Raw genomic sequence first — 20565 nt, 5'->3', positions numbered from 1 at the left:
ATCCAAGTACCTGATTCCAGTCGTGTGTTCTTATCCATCTCAGTCTCTGAAATGGGCAAGAGAAAAGAGTTAGACACAGGCACAGGAGCTGTGTGATGCTGTGTGACCCATAGTGACTGAGATTACTTACAAACACCCACAGACACACTCCGAGCCCCAGTGCAGGAGCCAGCAGCATTGATAGCTGTGGGGCTGTTGGTTAGTGACAGACTAACATGCAGGAGCCATGGGATTTGCATATTATCTAACCTTGATGGAAGATGTGGGTCTGGATCCTGATATAGCTCTGATCTTCACAACCCTTCCATCTCAGGGGAATTCCTGTTCTGTGTTACTAACAGCCCTTTGGAGCATCAAAGCTACACTCCAGGTGTAACTAGGGCATGGCCGTGCAGATGATTGGGGCTCACGTCTGTGATCTGGCCTTGGCAACAAAGCATGGAAACATGAGCCACATTCTGGGAACACACCCAGAAAAGCTGCACTCCAACGGTCATCTTTTGACAGCAGCTAGACACCCCCACTGCATCAGAACAATGTGATGTAATTGCATCGTCCAAGCAAAGGTGACACCTGTCTGTCTATCCAGGAATAAGAGTAGGTAATCCTGTATCTTCTGCAGAGCTCACAGTGCTGCACTGGGACTGGGGTAACTAATGTGACTCTAATTTCAGCTCAAAATGTTCACTCAGCCCTGCCCTGCGGTGTTGGTGCTTCTTGATCTGCTCAGCACTGTGTGTGGCTGAAAGCTGCTGCCCAGGGGATGTACTGGGGATGTGGATGAACTTACTAATCATCAGTCGCAGCTTGTTGCATTCTGGGGAGACAAGAAAAGATCATGGATTCAGCATGGGGCTGCTCCAAATTTTGGGTATATCTACTCTGCATTTGGGAGGGTGCTTCTCAGTCTGGGCAGGCAGATACATGCAAGATCTGCTTGAGCCAGTTCGCTAAGAGTAGAAGGGCAGCACACGCAGGAGTTTGGACTACTGACTAAGGAATAAACTTGTTTGGACCTCCTGGTGCATAGTTAACTCCTTCCCATACTGCTCCCAGATACACTGATACTACAGGCATGCTAAACCCACAGCAGGACCCTTCCACAGCCTTCCAGAACACATCACTTCTGATCAGGGGTCTCAGTTCATGAGCTGGTTCCAGTGGAAGGACCTATGCCCTGACTGAGGTCCACATATGTCTTTTCTCCTCTTATCCTCCAAATTCTGGTGGCCAAAAGGAAAGGACCAACATGATCCTTGAACAGGATCTGTGATATTACGTCAGCCAGCACCACAATGATTGGTCCTCGCCTCTCCTTTCTGCAAAGTTTTCACATAGCAACATATACCCATGGATCAAAAAAGACCCTTTTGTACAGCAGACTAATCAGGTTCATGAGTGAGGAAACATCTTGAATAGGCAAGACAAGGATGCAAACATTATGTGGACCATCAACAGCAAGGCCCCACCTACTCAGTGGGGCAAAAAGTATGGCTCTTGATGCAGCACCTCTGCACAGTCAGACCCACTCGCAAGCTAGACGTTCAGTCCCTTGGTTCCTTTAGGATCCAGAAACAGGTTAACTCAGTCTTTGAATGTCAATTACCCCACTCAGGATATTCACCTGGTGTTTCAAGTCTCACTTTTGAAACCCTACATGGAAAACCTCTTTGACAGGCTTTGGTACCTTATCTAAGAGGGATACGGCCCCCAGCACACCTGAGAAGTAGCAGAAAATATACCCACCCCTGCACTAATATGAACATTCCATAAAAAGAACAGGAGTACTTGTGGCACCTTAAAGACTAACAAATTTATTGAAGCATGAGCTTTCGTGAGCTACAGCTCACTTCTTCGGATGCATAGAATGGAACACACAGACAGGAGATATTTATACATACAGAGAACATGAAATGGTGGAAGTATGCATACCAACAGGAAGAGTCTAATCAATTGAGATGAGCTATCGTCAGCAGGAGGAAAAAAACTGTTTGAAGTGATAATTAAGATGGCCCATAGAAGGTGTGAGGAGAACTTAACATAGGGAAATAGATTCAATTAATGTAATGACCCAACCATTCCCAGTCTTTGTTTAGACCACAGGTAATTGTGTCTAGTTTGCATATTAATTCGAGTTCAGCAGTTTCTCTTTGGAGTCTGTTTTTGAAGTTTTTTTGTTGCAAAATTGCCACCTTCAAGTCTGTCACTGAGTGGTTAGAGAGGTTGAAGTGTTCTCCCACTGGTTTTTGAATGTTATGATTCCTGATGTCAGATTTGTGTCCATTTATTCTTTTGCGTAGAGACTGTCCAGTTTGGCCAATGTACATGGCAGAGGGGCATTGCTGGCACATGATGGCATATATCACGTTGGTAGATGTGCAGGTGTACGAGCCCCTGATGGCGTGCCTGATGTGATTAGGTCCTATGATGGTGTCACTGGAATGGATATGTGGACAGAGCTGGCATCGGGCTTTGTTGCAAGGATAGGTTCCTGGGTTAGTGTTTATGTTGTATGGTGTGCGGTTGCTGGTGAGTATTTGCTTCAGGTTGGGAGGCTGTCTATAAGCGAGGACTGGCCTGTCTCCCAAGATCTGTGAGAGTGAGGGATCATCTTTAAGGATAGGTTGTAAATCCTTGATGATGCAACCTATCCTTAAAGATGATCCCTCACTCTCACAGATCTTGGGAGACAGGCCAGTCCTCGCTTATAGACAGCCTCCCAACCTGAAGCAAATACTCACCAGCAACCGCACACCATACAACATAAACACTAACCCAGGAACCTATCCTTGCAACAAAGCCCGATGCCAGCTCTGTCCACATATCCATTCCAGTGACACCATCATAGGACCTAATCACATCAGGCACGCCATCAGGGGCTCGTACACCTGCACATCTACCAACGTGATATATGCCATCATGTGCCAGCAATGCCCCTCTGCCATGTACATTGGCCAAACTGGACAGTCTCTACGCAAAAGAATAAATGGACACAAATCTGACATCAGGAATCATAACATTCAAAAACCAGTGGGAGAACACTTCAACCTCTCTAACCACTCAGTGACAGACTTGAAGGTGGCAATTTTGCAACAAAAAAACTTCAAAAACAGACTCCAAAGAGAAACTGCTGAACTCGAATTAATATGCAAACTAGACACAATTACCTGTGGTCTAAACAAAGACTGGGAATGGTTGGGTCATTACATTAATTGAATCTATTTCCCTATGTTAAGTTCTCCTCACACCTTCTATGGGCCATCTTAATTATCACTTCAAACAGTTTTTTTCCTCCTGCTGACGATAGCTCATCTCAATTGATTAGACTCTTCCTGTTGGTATGCATACTTCCACCATTTCATGTTCTCTGTATGTATAAATATCTCCTGTCTGTGTGTTCCATTCTATGCATCCGAAGAAGTGAGCTGTAGCTCACGAAAGCTCATGCTTCAATAAATTTGTTAGTCTTTAAGGTGCCACAAGTACTCCTGTTCTTTTTGCGGATACAGACTAACACGGCTGCTACTCTGAAACATTCCATAAAAATCACCTCTAAAAGCCTGGTTCAATGTGACCCAGAGGAACTGATGCTAGGAATATGTCTTGAAGCTTGGTCCACAGGGCTCTTCTCAGCCAGTAAGTTGCAACCCTGCACCCACTGACCTGCTGACAGCTACCAGACCTACAATCTCAAATTTGACAGAGGACTCCAGTCAAGGGATCTGATTAGTGCAGGGTGGCCAACCTGTAGCTCCGGAGCCACATGCGGTTCTTCAGAAGTTAATATGCGGCTCCTTGTACTGGCACCGACTCCGGGACTGGAGCTTCCGGCGCCAACTTTCCAATGTACTGTAGGCTGCTCACTGCTCAATCCCGGGCTCTGCCACAGGCCCTGACTCCACTCCACCTCTTCCTGCCCCATCCCCTGAGCCTGCCATGCCCTCGCTCCTCCAACTCCACCCAAGAGCCTCCTTTACACCACAAAACAGCCGATCTGGAGGTGCAGGGAGGGAGGAGGAGGCACAGATCGGTGGGGCTGTCGGTCAGCAGGAGGTGCTGGGAGCAGGGGAGAGGGGGTGGAGCTGATGGAGGGCTGCTGACGTATTACTGTGATCCTATGGCAATGTACTTTGGTAAATTCTGGCTCCTTCTCAGGCTTGGTTTGGCCATCCCTGGATTAGTGGAACAGAGTGGGTCCTGATTGTTTCCCTGGTCTATTTCAACCAACCACGGGACCAGGAAGTTGTCCATACAAATGGGATTTTTACTGCTGAGCTCTGCTTCCCTTGTCCACACCTGATCCTACTACCTGACACTGATCTCCTGGTAACCTGACCCTGCCTGTCTCCTCACACCTGACTCTTGTTGCAACCACTAGGCCTGACCGCCCACATCCTGTTCATGACACTCGAGCAGAGCTAGCATGTGTCTGGCTACCCGATCTGGGAAGCTCACTTCCAAGTACAGTATAGACATATCCAATGAGACAAGGGTCTCAGATCTGACAAAACTCTTGGTAATGAACAATAAAGAAGATCCCAAATCAGCAATAAAAGAGAGCTCACAAATTGTCCCTCGGAGCAGCACACCCAACTGATGGCATTGCACGGAATGAGGTAAGGGACCATCACATCAGAACATGTATCAGGTAGAGAGAGGCTGGCACTGCTGCAACCTGTCACCTGGGCTTCAAACTTCCTATTTCTATGCCAGGCAATCCCTTTGTGGTGTAGATTTGCAAAAGTGTGTAACTGTAGGGTCAGTGGTTGGAAGGAGCTTAGCTGGGGAAGGACTCTGTGGAGTTGGGTGGCACCAGAGTTACTGTCCATCCCTAGATACATGGGTTCAGGTCCTGTCCCAACTTCTAGTGGAACAATGTGGGTTATGGCTCCCATCAGAGTGCCCCTCACAGAGCCCCTACAAAGCATAGTTGGGTTTGGAGGCTCTGTTCATTTGAGGCCCAGGCCTAGACTAGGAGGGAGGAAAACAGAACTGAGGAGCTGAGGGCTGGAATAGCCAGGAAGCTATGGGTGGGGTGACAGTCTCTGTTCATTGGAGGCCCAGAGCTAGAGAATAAGGGTGAAGGTGCAGAGGGGAAAGGATTGTACAGGATTGAGGAGCTCAGGGCATAGCAGGGAGGTAAATGGTGTGGAACGAGGGGCACCAGCAGAGCTGTGCGTATGTGGGGAGCTTGGAGTTGGGATGACAGATATTTTGCAGCTCACAATTGTGATATCTCCACAGACCTGCATGGAGGAAGTTTGCCCAGCTCCTCACTAAGGGCTTATCTACACATCCCCGGAGTTTGGCCTATGTTGGTGTGATCTGCAGGTTATACTAATGTGATGCTTTGGGACTGCCCCTGCTGGATGCTGCTGATGAGCACTAAATGACACCTAGTTCATACTAACAAAGTCTTCTTCAAATAGGACTATATACATGCAAACTAGGGACCTTTTAGTTCACACCCACAGCATCCACATGGGGTGGTTACAGAGCAGCACTTTGGTGCGCATTGCTGTTCACACCCCCGTACTGCGAACTGTTGGGCAGTGAAGATGTAGCCAGAATCCTGCTGTTCCATAGGCATCTCAGTTATTAGGGATAGTACTGAAATGTGAGCTGCCATCTCTGCAGTGCACATTTCTATCCTGGGCAGGGGAAAATGATTGTGATGGTGACTGGGGCCTGGTCTACACTACGAGTTTATCTCAAATTTAGCAGCGTTAAACTGAATTAACCCTGCACCCGCCCACACAATGAAGCTCTTTACTTCCATATAAAGGGCTCTTAATATTGATATATGTACTCCTCCCTGACGAGGGGAGTAGTGCTGAAATCGGTATTGCCATTTCGAATTAGGATTAGTGTGGCCACAATTCGACAGTATTGGGATCTGGGAGCTATATCACAGTGCACCATTGTGACCGCTCTGGACAGCAATCTGAACTCGGATTCACTGGTCAGGTAGACAGGAAAAGCCCCGTGAACTTTTGAATTTCATTTCCTGTTTGCCCAGAGTGCAGCACTGATCAACACAGGTGATCATGCAGTCTGAGAATCAAAAAAGAGCTCCAGCATGGACCGTACGGGAGATAGTGAATCTGATCTCTGTATGGGGAGATGAATCTGTTCTATCAGAACTCCGTTCCAATAGACGAAATGCCAAAATATTTGAAAAAATCTCCAAGGCTATGATGGACAGAGGCCACAACAGGGACTCAACACAGTGCTGCGTGAAACTTAAGGAGCTGAGACAAGCGTACCAGAAAGCCAAAGAATGAAATGGACGCTCACAGAGGGAGGGGCAACTGACGACTGTAGCTATCCCACAGTTCCTGCACTCCCTGGAAACAATTTGAATTCTTGGCTGAGTTCCCAAAGCCTGAAGGGTCAAAAACATTGTCATGGGTGGTTCAGGGTATATGTCGTCAGTGCCCCCCCTTCCCCCAGTCTGTGAAAGCAAAGGGAAAAAAATCATTTCTCGCTTTTTTTCAATGTCACTGTATGTCTACTGGATGCTGCTGGCAGACGCGGTGCTGCAGCGCTACACAGCAGTATCCCCTTGCCTTGCCGGTACAGGAGAACTGATAGCTGTCATCATTCTGTGGGTGCTCCTAGCTGGCCTCGGTGAGGTCAGTCGGGGGCGCCTGGGCAAAAATGGGAATGACTCCAGGTCATTCTCTTCTTTAAGTTTTATCTAATGGAGATTCAGTCCTGCCTGGAATATCATGCCAGCTGGAGGCTTCTGCTTCAGGCTGCTCTCCCCAGTCAGCAACACCGCGTGGTCACACCTACCCCTTCCTACCAGGGATCACAATCAGATATTTAGACCTCTACATTTTGCTGCAAATAAAAAAATTAAGCTGCCGTTTAGAACTGTCCCCCAACATACATATCCTGGGACATTTTGTATCTTACCAGTGTCAACCAAAGGCCCACACACAAATGGAGATTCAGTCCTGTTTGTGCTTCTATCCTAGTGCTTATCACAGAGTCCCATTTTCAGCTACAGGCTTAGTAAGTGCAGAATGATGGTTCACTCTACTTTGCTGTAAGCCAACCACCCTCCCCTCCCCCCATTGCTCTCTGCTTGCAGAGGCAATAAAGTCAGTGTTGTTTCTTAGGCCTGGTCTACACTAGGCGTTTAAATCGGTTTTAGGAGCGTAAAACTGATTTAACGCCACAACCGTCCACACTAGGAGGCACCTTATATCGATTTTAATGGCTCTTTAAACCGGTTTCTGTACTCCTCCCTAACGAGAGGAGTAACGCTAGTATCGGTATTACCATATCGGATTAGGGTTAGTGTGGCCGCTGATCGACGGTATTGGCCTCTGGGCGGTATCCCACAGTGCACCAGTGACCGCTCTGGACAGCATTCTGAACTCGGATGCACTGGCCAGGTAGACAGGAAAAGCCCCGTGAAGTTTTGAAATTCATTTCCTGCTTCCCCAGCGTGGAGAGCACAGGTGACCACGCACAGCTCATCAGCACAGTTAACAATGCAGTCTCCTGAGAATCGTAAAAGAGCCCCAGCATGGACTGCACGCGAGGTACTGGATCTGATCGCTATCTGGGGAGAGGATTCAGTGCTAACAGAACTGCGTTCCAAAAGACGAAATGAAAAAGTATTTGAAAGAATTTCTAAGGCTATGACGGATAAAGGCCACAGCAGGGACTCAGTGCAGTGCAGAGTGAAAGTTAAGGAGCTCAGACAAGCCTACCAGAAAACCAAAGAAGCAAACGGAAGGTCCGGGGCAGGTCGAAAAACATGCTGCTTCTACGTTGAGCTGCATGCAATTTTAGGGGGCTGCGCCACAAGTACCCCACCCCTGATCGTGGATTCCGAGGTGGGGGTTGTAATCTCTGCCATGGCTGAGGATTATGCAGACGGGGAAGATGAAGATGAAGAAGAGGAGGAAGACCTAGCAGAGAGCACACAGCACTCCGTGAGCCCCAGCAGCCAGGAGCTTTTTATCACCCTGACGGAATTACCGTCCTCCCAGCCCTCACAAGCCACTATCCCAGACAATGACGCCATGGAAGGGAGCTCTGGTGAGTGTACCTTTGCAAATAGCAAACATTGTTTTTTAAGCAAGCCTTTTTTAATGATTGATTTGCCCTGAGGACTTGGGATGCATTCGCAGACAGTATAGTTACTTAGAAAAGTTTGTTAACATGTCCGGGGATTGAGAGGAAATCCTCCAGGGACGTCTCGATGAAGCGCTCCTGTAGGTACTCCAGAAGCCTTTGCAGAAGGTTTCTGGGCAAGGCAGCCTTGTTCCGCCCACCATGGTAGGACACTTTACCACGCCATGCATGTAGCAAGTAATCAGGTATCATTGCGTGGCAAAGCATAGCAGCGTATGGTCCCGGTGACTGCTGGCATTCAAGAAGCATCCGCTCTTTATCTTGTTCTGTTATCCTCAGCAAAGTGATATCGTTCAGGATAACCTGGTTAAAAATCAGGAATTTAAGTAAGGGGGGTGGCCATTTTTCTACTGGGTTCGTGGACTGCAGCAGCTTAAAAAAAAACTTTCCTGCACATAGCGAAGCGGGGGGAGGGGAGGAGTGAAATGCCGATGATCTTTTCTGTGTTTGGTCACCGGCGATCTTCCCCAAGCTACCAGCCACGCAGTGGGTGGGGGGGTGGGAAGGTTGTTGATTAGCAGGGAGCTAGCGTGGTATTAGCCATGCGTTGGGGGGGAGGGGGTAAATCACTACAGAAGCCGAAAGACAGTGGCTTACCATGGCCGCATGCAAGCTGAATTCTGATGCCTGGACCTGTGTCTGTGAGATCTGTAACTCGAGAGCTGCAAGCACTCACTATTAAGATGAAAAATGCAACCTTGTAGGGAAATCACATGTGCTAGGTGAATAGTGCTGTTCACTGTGAAAGAGAATAACCATTGTTCTGTAAAATGTATCTTTCTAAATATTTATCTCCCTCATGCAGCTGCAAATTTTTCAACCATCCCTCCTCTATCCCAAAGGCTAGCACAGATAAGGCGGAGGAAAAAGAAGACGCGAGATGAGATGTTCTCGGATATTATGGAAGTTACACGCAATGAAAGAGCTCATCTGAATGAGTGGAAGGACGTGGTATCAAATTACAGGAAAGAGGCCAGTGAACGTGAGGACAGGAGGGATGAACGTGAGGACAGGAGGGACAACCGAGATGAGAGGTGGCGGCAGGAAGACCGGCAGGAAAATCAGCGGTGGCGGCAGGAAGATCAGCGGTGGCGGGATGCAACTCTGGGGCTGCTGCGTGATCAAACTGACATGCTCCGGCGTCTTGTGGAGCTTCAGGAACGGCAGCAGGATCACAGAGTGCCGCTGCAGCCCCTGTATAACCACCCTCAACCCTCACCATGTTCCACATCCTCCTCACCCAGACGTGTAAGAACGCGTGGGGGGAGGCTCCGTGCACCCGCCCACTCCACCCCCGTGGACAGCCCAACCAGAAGGATGTCGTTACTGTGAATTTTTTTTTAATGGCCTTCTCCATCCCTCCTATCCTCCTCCCAAACCACACCCTTACTTCTCTCCCTCTTTTTATAATGAATCAATAAAGAATTCATGTTTTTTAAATGAGAGTGACTTTATTTGCATAAGTAAGCTGTACTCGAAGGGGGAGGGGGAGTTGCTTACAGGGACTGAGTCAACTCCCCTGTTGGGTGTTCATCAACAAACACAGCAGTCACACTGTACCCTGGACATTGATGAAGCTCGTTTTCAAAGCTTCTCTGATGCGCACCGCTTCCTGGTGTGCTCTTCTAATCTCCCTGGTGTCTGGCTGCGCGTAATCAGCGGCCAGGTGATTTGCCTCAGCCTCCCACCCTGCCATAAAGGTCTCCCCCTTACTCTCACAGAGATTGTGGAGAATACAGCAAGCAGTAATAACATAGGGGACATTCGTTTGGCTGAGGTCTGAGCGAGTCAGTAATGTCCGCCAGCGCACCTTTAAACGGCCAAATGCACATTCCACCACCATTCTGCACTTGCTCAGCCTGTAATTGAACAGATCCTGACCACTGTCCAGGCTGCCTGTGTATGGCTTCATGAGCCATGGCATCAAGGGTTAGGCTGGGTCCCCCAGGATAACGACAGGCATTTCAACATCCCCAACTGTTATTTTCTGGTCTGGGAAGTAATTCCCTTGCTGCAGCCGTTTAAACAGAGTAGTGCTTCTGAAGACGCGAGCGTCATGAACCCTCCCTGGCCATACCACGTGGATGTTTGTGAAACGTCCCTTGTGATCTACCAGTGCTTGCAGCACCATTGAAAAGTACCCCTTCCGGTTTACGTACTGGGTGCTCTGGCGCTGCGGTGCCAAGATAGGGATATGGGTTCCATCTATCACCCCCCCACAGTTAGGGAATCCCAGTGCAGCAAAGCCATCCACTATGGCCTGCACGTTTCCCAGAGTCACAACCTTTCGTAGCAGCAGCTTAGTGATTGCTTTGGCTACTTGCATCACAGCAGCCCCCACAGTAGATTTTCCAACTCCAAATTGATTCCCGACTGACCGGTAGCTGTCTGGCGTTGCAAGCTTCCACAGGGCTATCACCACTCGCTTCTCTACTGTGAGGGCTGCTCTCATCTTGGTATTATGGCGTTTCAGGGCAGGGGCAAGCAAGTCACAAAGTTCCATGAAAGTGCCCTTACGCATGCGAAAGTTTCGCAGCCACTGGGAATCGTCCCACACCTGCAACACAACGCGGTCCCACCAGTCAGTGCTTGTTTCCTGGGCCCAAAATCGGCGTTCAATGGATAGAATCTGCCCCATTACCATCAGGATCTCCAAAGCGCAGGGGCCCGCAGTTTGAGAGAATTCTGTGTCTACGTCCTCATCACTGTCATTGCTGCGCTGCCGTATCCGCCTCCTCCTCGCCTCGGATTGAAGGTCCTGGTTCACCATAGACTGCACGAGAGTGCGCGAGGTGTTTAAAACATTCACGATTGCGGTATTGAGCTGAACAGGGTACATGCTTGCTGTGCTATGGCGTCTGCACAGTTCACCAAGCAAAAAAGGCGTGAAACGGTTGTCTGCTGCTCAGGGAGGGAGGGGTGAGGCTGTACCCAGAACCACCCGCGACAATGATTTTTGCCCCATCAGGCACTGGGATCTCAACCCAGAAATGCCAAGGGGCGGGGGAGGCTGCGGGAACTATGGGATAGCTACGGGATAGCTACCCACAGTGCAACGCTCCAGAAATCGACGCTAGCCTCGGACCATGGATGCGATTTAATGTGCTTAGTGTGGCCGCGCTCACTCGATTTTATAAAATCTGTTTTACAAAACCGGTTTATGCAAATTCGGAATAGTCCCGTACTGTAGACGTACCCTTATTCATGCATTCTTTATTACTTCATCACACAAATGGGGGGATAACTGCCACAGTAGCCCAGGAGGGGTAGGGGAGGAGAGAAGCAATGGGTGGTGTTGTTGCAGGGGCACCCCCTAGAATGGCATGCAGCTCATCATTTCTGCGGGATGTCTGGGGCTCTGACCCGGAGCGGCTGTTTGCCTCTCTGGTCCTTTAGTAGGCTTGCCTGATATTCTAGGCCGGACTGACTCTCCATTAGACAAAACTTAAAGAAGGGAATGTCCAGGTGCCCCCAACCAACCTCACCAAGGCCAGCCAGGGGCACCCATGATAGCAGCCAATGGTACAGTATGACTGGTAACCCTCTTTGTCAACTTGCAAAGCAGCAGCCGGTACAGTATGGCTGGTAACCGTCTTTGCTAACTTGCAAAGGAAAGAGGATGCTGCTGTGTAGCACTGCAGTTCCGCGACTGTCAGCAGCATCCAGTAGACATACAGTGACAGTGAAAAAAGGTTGAACGGGCTCCATGGTTGCCATGCTATGGCGTCTGCCCGGGCAATCCAGGGAAAAGGACGCAAAATGATTGTCTGCCATTGCTTTCATGGAGGGAGGATTGACTGACGACATTTACCTAGAATCACCCACGACTCTGTTTTTGCCCCATCATGCATTGGGATCTCAACCCAGAATTCCAATGGGCAGGAGAGACTGCGGGAACTATGGGATAGTTATGGGATAGCTACCCACAGTGCAACGCTCCGGAAGTTGAAGCTAGCCTCAGTACATGGACACACACCGCCTAATTAATGTGCTTAGTGTGGCCGCGTGCACTCGACTTTATACAATCTGTTTCCAAAAATCGGTTTCTGTAAAATCGGAATAATCTCGTAGTGTAGACATACCCTAAAGTCCACACATTGTATGTGCTGATATTCCTAATGATCAGAGTGGGAAAGCACAGACATATGTTTGCCAGGCGTTGACCCAAGTACCTGATTCCAGCTGCTTTTTCTTATTCTCTTCAGTCTCTGAAATGGGGAAGAGAAAAGAGTTAGACAGAGAGACAAGAGCTATGTGATGCTGTGTGCCCCATAACAACTGGGGTTACAGACACCCCACAGCCACAATTCTAGCCCCAGGAGCCTGCACTGCAGCAGTTGTCTATAGAGAGTGGCTGGCCCCTTCTCCTGCATCAGAATAATGTGATGGGTATTAGATTGTCAAAGACAAGATGACACCTTTCTCTCTATCCAGACATGAGAGCCGGTGACCCTGTGTCTGCTGCAGAGAGCTCATAATGCTGCGGTCGGACTGGGATAAGTAATGTGATTCTGACTTTAACTTCAACTGTTCACTCATCCCTGCCCAGCAGTGTCGGTGCTTCTGTATCTGCTCAGCACCATGTGTGGCTGGGAGCTGCTGCCCAAGGGATCTACTGGGGAGGTCGGTGAACTTACCAAAATTCTGGCGTTGCACCTTGAGTTCTGGGGAGAGAAGAAAAGGAGAACATCATGGGTTCTGTGTGGCTCATTCCAAGAACAGTGGCATAGGATTATTCCAATGTTTAATGCATCTACATTCGAACAGTGACTAATATGTTATATCAGTCAGCACCACAATGATTGGTCCTCACCTCTCCCTTCCACAGAGTTTGCATATAACAACACAGACCATTCATCCATGGATCAAAAAAGACTCTTTTGTAGTTAGTATGGGTACCATCCCCGACACCATTCGCAATTACCTATGTCTTCTCCCAGCCCAGCAGCCTTGTACCTAGTACAGCAGATTCATCAGGTTCATGAGTGAGGAAACATCTTGAATAGGTGAGACAAGACTACAAACATTATGCAGACCATCAACAGCAAGGCCCCATCTATTCAATGGGGCTCTCGATGGAGCATCATAGTGCTGCCATGGGACTGGGGTGGCTCTAATGTGACTCTGATTTTGGCCTGAAATGTTCACTCAGCCCTGCCCTGCAGTGTTGGTGCTTCTAGATCTTCTCAGCATTGTGTGTGGCTGGGAGCTGCTGCCCAGGGGCTCTACTGGGAAGGTCTCAGTTCATGAGCTGGTTCTGGTGGACGGCCCTATGCATGATGGAAAGTGTCGATGCTTCTATATCTGCTCAGCACCATGTGTGGCTGGGAGCTGCTGCCCAGGGGATCTACTGGGGAGGTGGGTGAACTTACCAATATTCTGGCATTGCACCTTGAGTTCTGGGGAGAGAAGAAAAGGAGAACATCATGGGTTCAGTGTGGATCATTCAAAGAACAGTGACGTAGGGTTATTCCAATGTCTAAGTGCATCTTCACTGCAGCTGGAGTGAGCTTCCCAGTTTGGGCAGGCGGACAAGTATTAAATGAGCCAAGGGACTCAGAACTGATAGGACACGTAAGACAAAACTGTTGTAAATGAACAGTCAAGGTCCCAGATCAGTCCTTGAATAGAGCTCACAAATTGCCCCAAGGGCCAACACATACCATGAGGTAAGGAAGCGTTACACCAGAATATGTATCACACAGCCTGTCACCTGGCCTTAGACCTCCTGTTTCTGTGACGGGCAATCCTTTTGTGATGCTGATTTGTAAAAATGTGTGACTCTAGGGTCAGTGGCTGGCAGGAGCTTAGCTGGGGAAGGGCTCCGTGGGGCTGTGTGGCACTGAAGCTACTGTCCACATCTAAAGACAAGGGGTCAGGCCTGCCTTGAATTCTAGTGGAACAATGTGGGTCCTGGGGCCCATCGGAGTGCCCATCACAGAGCCCGTACAGAGCATAGTAGGGAGGAAGTTTTGCCCAGACCCTCAGAATGTCCCACTGGTCCATATGCACAACATTCACTCCATCATTCCGGATGATACTGAAATATGAGCTAGAGACACTGCAGTGTTTGAATAGTTTCAGGGCAGGGGGAGATGACCGTGAGGTGACTGAAGACTATACATTTAGTGTGGTGATTGTCCTATCTCGTTATCGTGTGAAAGCACAAACACACATTTACTAGGGATTATCCAGTCACATGTGCTTTTACTTCTGAGTCTCTGAAACGGGCAAGAAAAAAGAGTTAGACACAGACACAGGAGCTGTGTGATGCTGTGTGACCCATTGTGACTGGGGTTAGTTAAAGACACCAACAGACACACTCCCAGACCCAGTGCAGGAGCCAGCAGCATTGATAGATGTGGGGCTGGTGGTTAGTGACACGCTAACATGCAGGAGCCATGGGATTTGCATATTATCTAACCTTGATGGAAGATGTGGGTTTGGATCCCGATACAGATCTGACATTCCCAACCCTTCCATATAAGGGGAATTCCTCTTCTGTGTTACTAACAGTCCTTTGGAGCATCAAAGCTACACACTTCAGGTGTATCTAGGGCATGGCCGTGCAGATGGTTGAGGCTCACATCTGGGATCTGGCCTTGGCAACAAAGCATGGAAACGAGCCACATTCTGAGAACTGGCCCAGAAGAGCCTCCAGCAGTCATCTATAGACAGCAGCTAGCTGCTCCCACTGCATCAGAACAATGTGATTTCATTGCATTGTCCAAGCAAAGGTGACACCTTTCTGTCTATCCAGGAATAAGAGTAGGTAACCCTGTTTCTTCCGCAGAACTCACAGTTCTGCACTGGGACTGGGGTAACTAATGTGACTCTAATTTCAGCTCAAAATGTTCACTCAGTCCTGCCCTGCAGTGTCGGTGTTTCTTGATCTGCTCAGCACCTTGTGTGGCTGAGAGCCGCTGCCCAGGGGCTCTACCGGGACATGGATGAACTTACCAATCATCCTACTCAGCTTGCTGCATATATCTACTTTGCAGCTGGGAGGGTGCTTCCCAGTTTGGGCAGGCAGACACGTGCTAGATCTGCTTGAGCAAGTGCGCTAAAAGTAGCAGGGAAGCACGTGCTGGAGTTTGGGCTCGTCGCTAAGGAACAAACTTGTTCGGATCTCCTGGTGCATAGTCACTCTTAGCTGCTGCCCATGCTGCTCCCAGATACACTGCTACTACAGGCATGCTAAATCCACACCAGGGCCCCTCCACAGCCTTCCAGAATGCATCACTTCTGATCAGGGGTCTCAGTTCATGAGCTGGTTCTGGTGGACGGCCCTATGCATGATGGAAAGTGTCGATGCTTCTATATCTGCTCAGCACCATGTGTGGCTGGGAGCTGCTGCCCAGGGGATCTACTGGGGAGGTGGGTGAACTTACCAATCTTCTGAATCTGCACCTTGAGTTCTGGGGAGAGAAGAAAAGGAGAACATCATGGGTTCTGTGTGGATCATTCAAAGAACAGTGACGTAGGATTATTCCAATGTCTAAGTGCTTCTTCACTGCAGCTGGAGTGAGCTTCCCAGTTTGGGCAGGCGGACAAGTATTAAATGAGCCAAGGGACTCAGAACTGATAGGACATGTAAAACAAAACTGTTGTACATGAACAGTCAAGGTCCCAGATCTGTCCCTAAGCAGAGTCCATAAATTGCCCCAAGGGTCAATCCCCCTTCTCCCCCACTCCCCGCTGATGGTACTGTAAGGAATGAGGTAAGGGAGCGTTACACCACAATATTTATCACACAACCTTCACCTGGCCTCAGACCTCCTATTTCTGTGCCAGGAAATCCCTTTGTGGTGCTGATTTGTAAAAATGTCTGACTCTGGGATCAGTGGCTGTCAGGAGCTTAGCTGGGGAAGGGTTCATGGGACTGTGTGGCACTGAAGCTACTGTCCACATCTAAAGACATGAGGTTGGGCCCTGTCTCTACTCCTAGTGGAGCAATGTTGGTGTTGGGACCCATCAGAGTGCACCTCACAGAGCCCATACAGAGCATAGTAGGGAGGAAGTTTGCCCAGACCTTCAGTAAGTGCCACTGGTCCATATGCAAGACATTCACTCCATCATTTCAGATGATAGTGAAATGTGAGCTACTGACTCTGCAGTGTTTGAATATTTTCAAGGCGGGGGAGATGATAGTGACGGTTACTGAAGACTATACATTTAGTGTGGTGATTGTCCTATCTCGTTATAGTGAGAAAGCACAAATACATGTTTACTAGGGATTATCCAAGTACCTGATTCCAGTTGCGTGTTCTTAGCCTTCTCAGTCTCTGAAATGGGCAAGAGAAAAGAGTTAGACACAGACACAGGAGCTGTGTGATGCTGTGTGACCCATTATGGCTGGGGTTAGTTACAGACACCAACAGACACACTCTGAGCCCCAGTGCAGGAGCCAGCAGCATTGATAGCAGTGAGGCTGGTGGTTAGTGACACACTAATATGCAGGAGCCATGAGATTTGCAAATCATCTAACCTTGATGGAAGATGTAGGTCTGGATCCCAATACAGATCTGAAATTCCCAACCCTTCCATCTAAGGGGAATTCCTTTTCTGTGTTACTAACACCCCTTTGGAACACCAAACCTACACACTCCACGTATAGTTAGGGCATGGCCGTGCAGATGAATGGGGCTCAAATTTGGTATTTGGCTTTGGCAACAAAGCATGGAAACATGAGCCACTTTCTGGGAACTGGCCCAGAAAAGCTGCACTCCAACAGTCATCTATAGACAGCAGCCAGAACAATGTGATGGCACTGGATTGTCAAAGGCCAGGTGACACCTATCTGTCTATCCAGGCATAAGAGCAGGTAACCCTGTATCTGCTGTAGAGAGATCACTGTGCTGCACTGGGTCTGGGATAGCTAATGTGACTCTAATTTCAGCTCAAAATGTTCACTCAGCCCTATCAAGCGGTGTCTGTTCTTCTTGATCTGCTCAGCACCTTGTGTGGCTGGGAACCGCAGCCCAGGGGCTCTATTGGGGACATGGATGAACTTACCAATCGTCCTATGCAGCTTGCCGCACTCTGGGGAGAGAAGAAAAGGTGATCATCTTGGATTCAGCATGGGCCTGATCCAAATTGTGGGCACGGCTATTCTGCAGCTAGGAGGGTGCTTCCCAGTTTGGGCAGGCAGACACATGCTAGATCTGCTTGAGCCAGTTGGCTAAAAGTAGCAGGGAAGCATTTGCTGGAGTTTGGGCGAGTCGCTAAAGAACAAACTTGTTCGGACCTCCTAGTGCATAGTCAGGTGAATACCTTTAGCTCCTGCCCATACTGTGCCCAGATACATGGCTAGTCCGGGCATGCTATATCAACAGCAAAGCCCTAGAGTTTCACACTCTCATCTCCATGGATATCCAGAACGTGTTACCTCTGACCAGGGGTCTCAGTTCATGAGCTGGTTCCGGTGGAAGGCTCTATGCCCTGATGGGGGTCCACATGTGTCTTTTCTCTGCTTATCCTCCCAAATCCGGAGGCCAAAAGGAAAGGACCAACAAGATCCATGAACAGTAGCTGTGATATTACATCAGCAAGCACCACAATGATTGGTCCTCGCCTCTCCCTTCCACAGAACAACATAGACCATTAATCCATGGATCAAAAAAGACCTTTTTATACTTAGTATGGGTACCACCCCCGACTCCATCCGCAATTACCTACATCTTCTCCCAGCCCAGCTGCCTCAGTACTAGTACAGCAGAGTAATAGGTTCATGAGTAAGGAAACATCTTGAATAGGCAAGACAACCCTACAAACGTTATGCAGACCATCAACAGCAAGGCCCCACCTATTCAGTGGGGCAAATAGTATGGCTGTCTATGGAGCATCTCCGCACAGATGCACACTCGCAGACATTTGCACACTCGCAGTCTAGACGTTCAGTTTCTTGGTTCCTTTACGATACAGAAAAAGGTTAACTCAGTCTTTGAATGTCAATTACCCCACTCTCAGGATATTCACCTGGTGTTTCAAGTCTCACTTTTGAAACCCTACATGGAAAACCTCTTTGACAGGCTGTGGTACCTTATCTAAGAGGGATACGGCCCCCAGCACACCTGAGAAGTGGCAGAAAATATACCCACCCCTGCACTAATATAAACATTCCATAAAAATCACCTCAAAAAGCCTGGTTCAATGTGACCCAGAGGGTCTCACTTGGCAAGGAACTGATGCCAGGGAGATGTCTTGAAGCCTGTTCCACAGGGCTCTTCTCAGCCAGTAAGTTGCAACCCACCACCCACCGACCTGCTGAGAGCTACCCGACCTACAATCTCAAATTTGAGAGAGGACTCCAGTCCAGGGATCTGATTAGTGCAGGGTGGCCAACCTGCAGCTCCAGAGCCACATGCGGCTCTTCAGAAGTTAATATGCGGCTCCTTGTACTGGCACCGACTCCCGGGCTGGAGCTACAGGTGCCAACTTTCCAATGTGCAATGAGGTCCTCATTGCTCAAACCCTGGCTCTGACACAGGTCCTGCCCCCACTCCACCACTTCCCACCCCCTCTCCTGAGCCTGCAGCCCCCTTCTCCTTCCCCTCCTCCCCAGAGCCTCCTGCACACCACAAAACAGCTGATCAGGAGGTGTGGGGAGGGAGGGGGAGGCGAAGATCGGCAGGTCTGCCAATGGGCAGGAGGCACCGGGAGTGGGATGGGGAGCTGATGGGGGGCTGCTGATGTATTACTGTGGTTATTTGGCAATGTACATTGGTAAATTCTGGCTCCGTCTCAGGCTCAAGTTGGTCACCCCTGGATTAGTGGAACAGGTGGGTCCTGACTGGTTCTCTCGTCAATTTAAACCAAGCACAGGACCAGTAAGTTGTCCATGCTGTCAGAGAAAAACTTAGTTCTCACTCTTTGGTTGGGTGCAACAAAATTAAATATATATATTTTTTACAATTGCATAGAGGGAAGGACTGCGCTAAGACACAGGGTTTCCCCCTCCTAAGCAGGTCTCTTCATAGTAAACAATTAAAGCAGCATTTATACTTTTTGTTACATAGAATAATAAACAACAGCTGCATTTTGTTTATACATAGGCCATCTTGATATCTTATTTTTTTTTATTTTTATTTAGAAACCAGTCTACATTCCTTATTATTGACACAAGGTCGCAACAACTTTTTACATAGTTCTTTCCCACTTGCCTCACACCATCCTTGTTTCTACAAATCTTGTGTTCTTAGGGTTACAGCTAGCCTGACTCTTGCTCTACTTCCACAATGCAAATGGGATTTTCACTGCTAAGTTCTGCTTCCCTTGTGCTAACTGCTCCTACTCCCAGACTCTGATCTCCTGGTAACCTGACCCTGCCCGGTCTCCTCACACCTGACTCCTCTTCTAACCACTAGACCTGACCACCCTCATCCTGTTCATGACACTCGAGCAGAGCTAGCATGTGTCTGGCTACCGGATCTGGGAAAATTGCTTCCAGCTGCAGTATAGATGTACTCAAAGAGCCAAGGGTCTCAGATCTGACAGGACATGCCAGACAAAGCTGTTGTTAATGAACAATAGAGAAGGTCCCAAATCAGCAATAAAACAGAGCTCACAAATTGTCCTTTGGGATTGCGCCCCCAGCTGATGGCAGCACACCCAGCTGATGGCATTGCAGGGAATGAGGAAAGCGAGTGTCACACCAGAACATATATTGGGAACAGAGAGGCCTGCAGTGCTGCAGTCTGTCAATCGGCTACAAAGCTCCTATTTCAATGCCAGGCAATCCCTTTGTGGTGTAGATTTGCAAAAGTGTGTAACTCTAGGCTCAGTGGTTGGAAGGAGCTTAGATGGGGAAGGACTCTGTGGAGTTGGGTGGCACTGGAATTACTGTCCATCCCCAGATACATGGGGTCAGGTCCTGTCTCGAATCTCAGTGAAACAATGTGGGTGGTGGGGCCCATCAGAGTGCCCCTCACAGAGCCCATTTAGAATGTAGTAGGATTTGGAGACTCTGTTCATTTGAGGCCCAGGCCTAAACTAGGAAGCGGAAAAACAGGACTAAGGAGCTGACAGCTGGGATAGCAGGGAAGCAGTGGGTGGAATCTCTGTTCATTTCATGCCCAGGCCAAGAGTAAAAGGACGAAGATGTGTCGGGGAAGGGGGAAGGAGTGTACAGGACTGAGGAGCTCAGGGCTGGGATAACAGGGAGGTAGATGGTGGGGAATGAGGGGCACCAGCAGAGCTGTGTGCATGTGGAGAGCTCAGAGTTGGGATGGCAGATTATTTTGCAAGTCAGAATTGAGATATTTCCACAGACCTGCATGGAGGAAGTTTGCCCAGCCCCTCACTAAGGGCTTGTCTTAGTTGGTGTGATTATCCTACTAATCCAGCCAGCAGTATCAATTAAGCTCAGCACACAGCAAGCAACCCCCAAACACAAAGAAACACACACTACAG

The 20565-nt window shown here is 48.8% G+C and overlaps 1 protein-coding gene across 1 annotated transcript in view; it reads right to left on the bottom strand.

Moving 5' to 3' along the window:
• The window catches only part of LOC123350604 (butyrophilin subfamily 3 member A2-like), a 70412-nt gene that overhangs the window by 16430 nt on the left and 33417 nt on the right, over positions 1–20565 (bottom strand). Inside the window, exons 17-24 of the mRNA XM_044989256.1 lie at positions 17170–17196; positions 16404–16439; positions 15546–15572; positions 13527–13553; positions 12792–12818; positions 12327–12362; positions 791–817; positions 11–46 (exon numbers count right to left, since the gene is read on the bottom strand). Of these exons, the coding sequence (XP_044845191.1) occupies positions 11–46; positions 791–817; positions 12327–12362; positions 12792–12818; positions 13527–13553; positions 15546–15572; positions 16404–16439; positions 17170–17196 (243 nt within the window). The remainder of the gene's footprint in view (positions 1–10; positions 47–790; positions 818–12326; positions 12363–12791; positions 12819–13526; positions 13554–15545; positions 15573–16403; positions 16440–17169; positions 17197–20565) is intronic.

Source organism: Mauremys mutica, chromosome 15, assembly GCF_020497125.1.
Source record: "Mauremys mutica isolate MM-2020 ecotype Southern chromosome 15, ASM2049712v1, whole genome shotgun sequence".
Lineage (NCBI taxonomy): Eukaryota > Metazoa > Chordata > Testudines > Geoemydidae > Mauremys > Mauremys mutica.
This window is presented reverse-complemented; position numbering and strand designations above follow the sequence as displayed.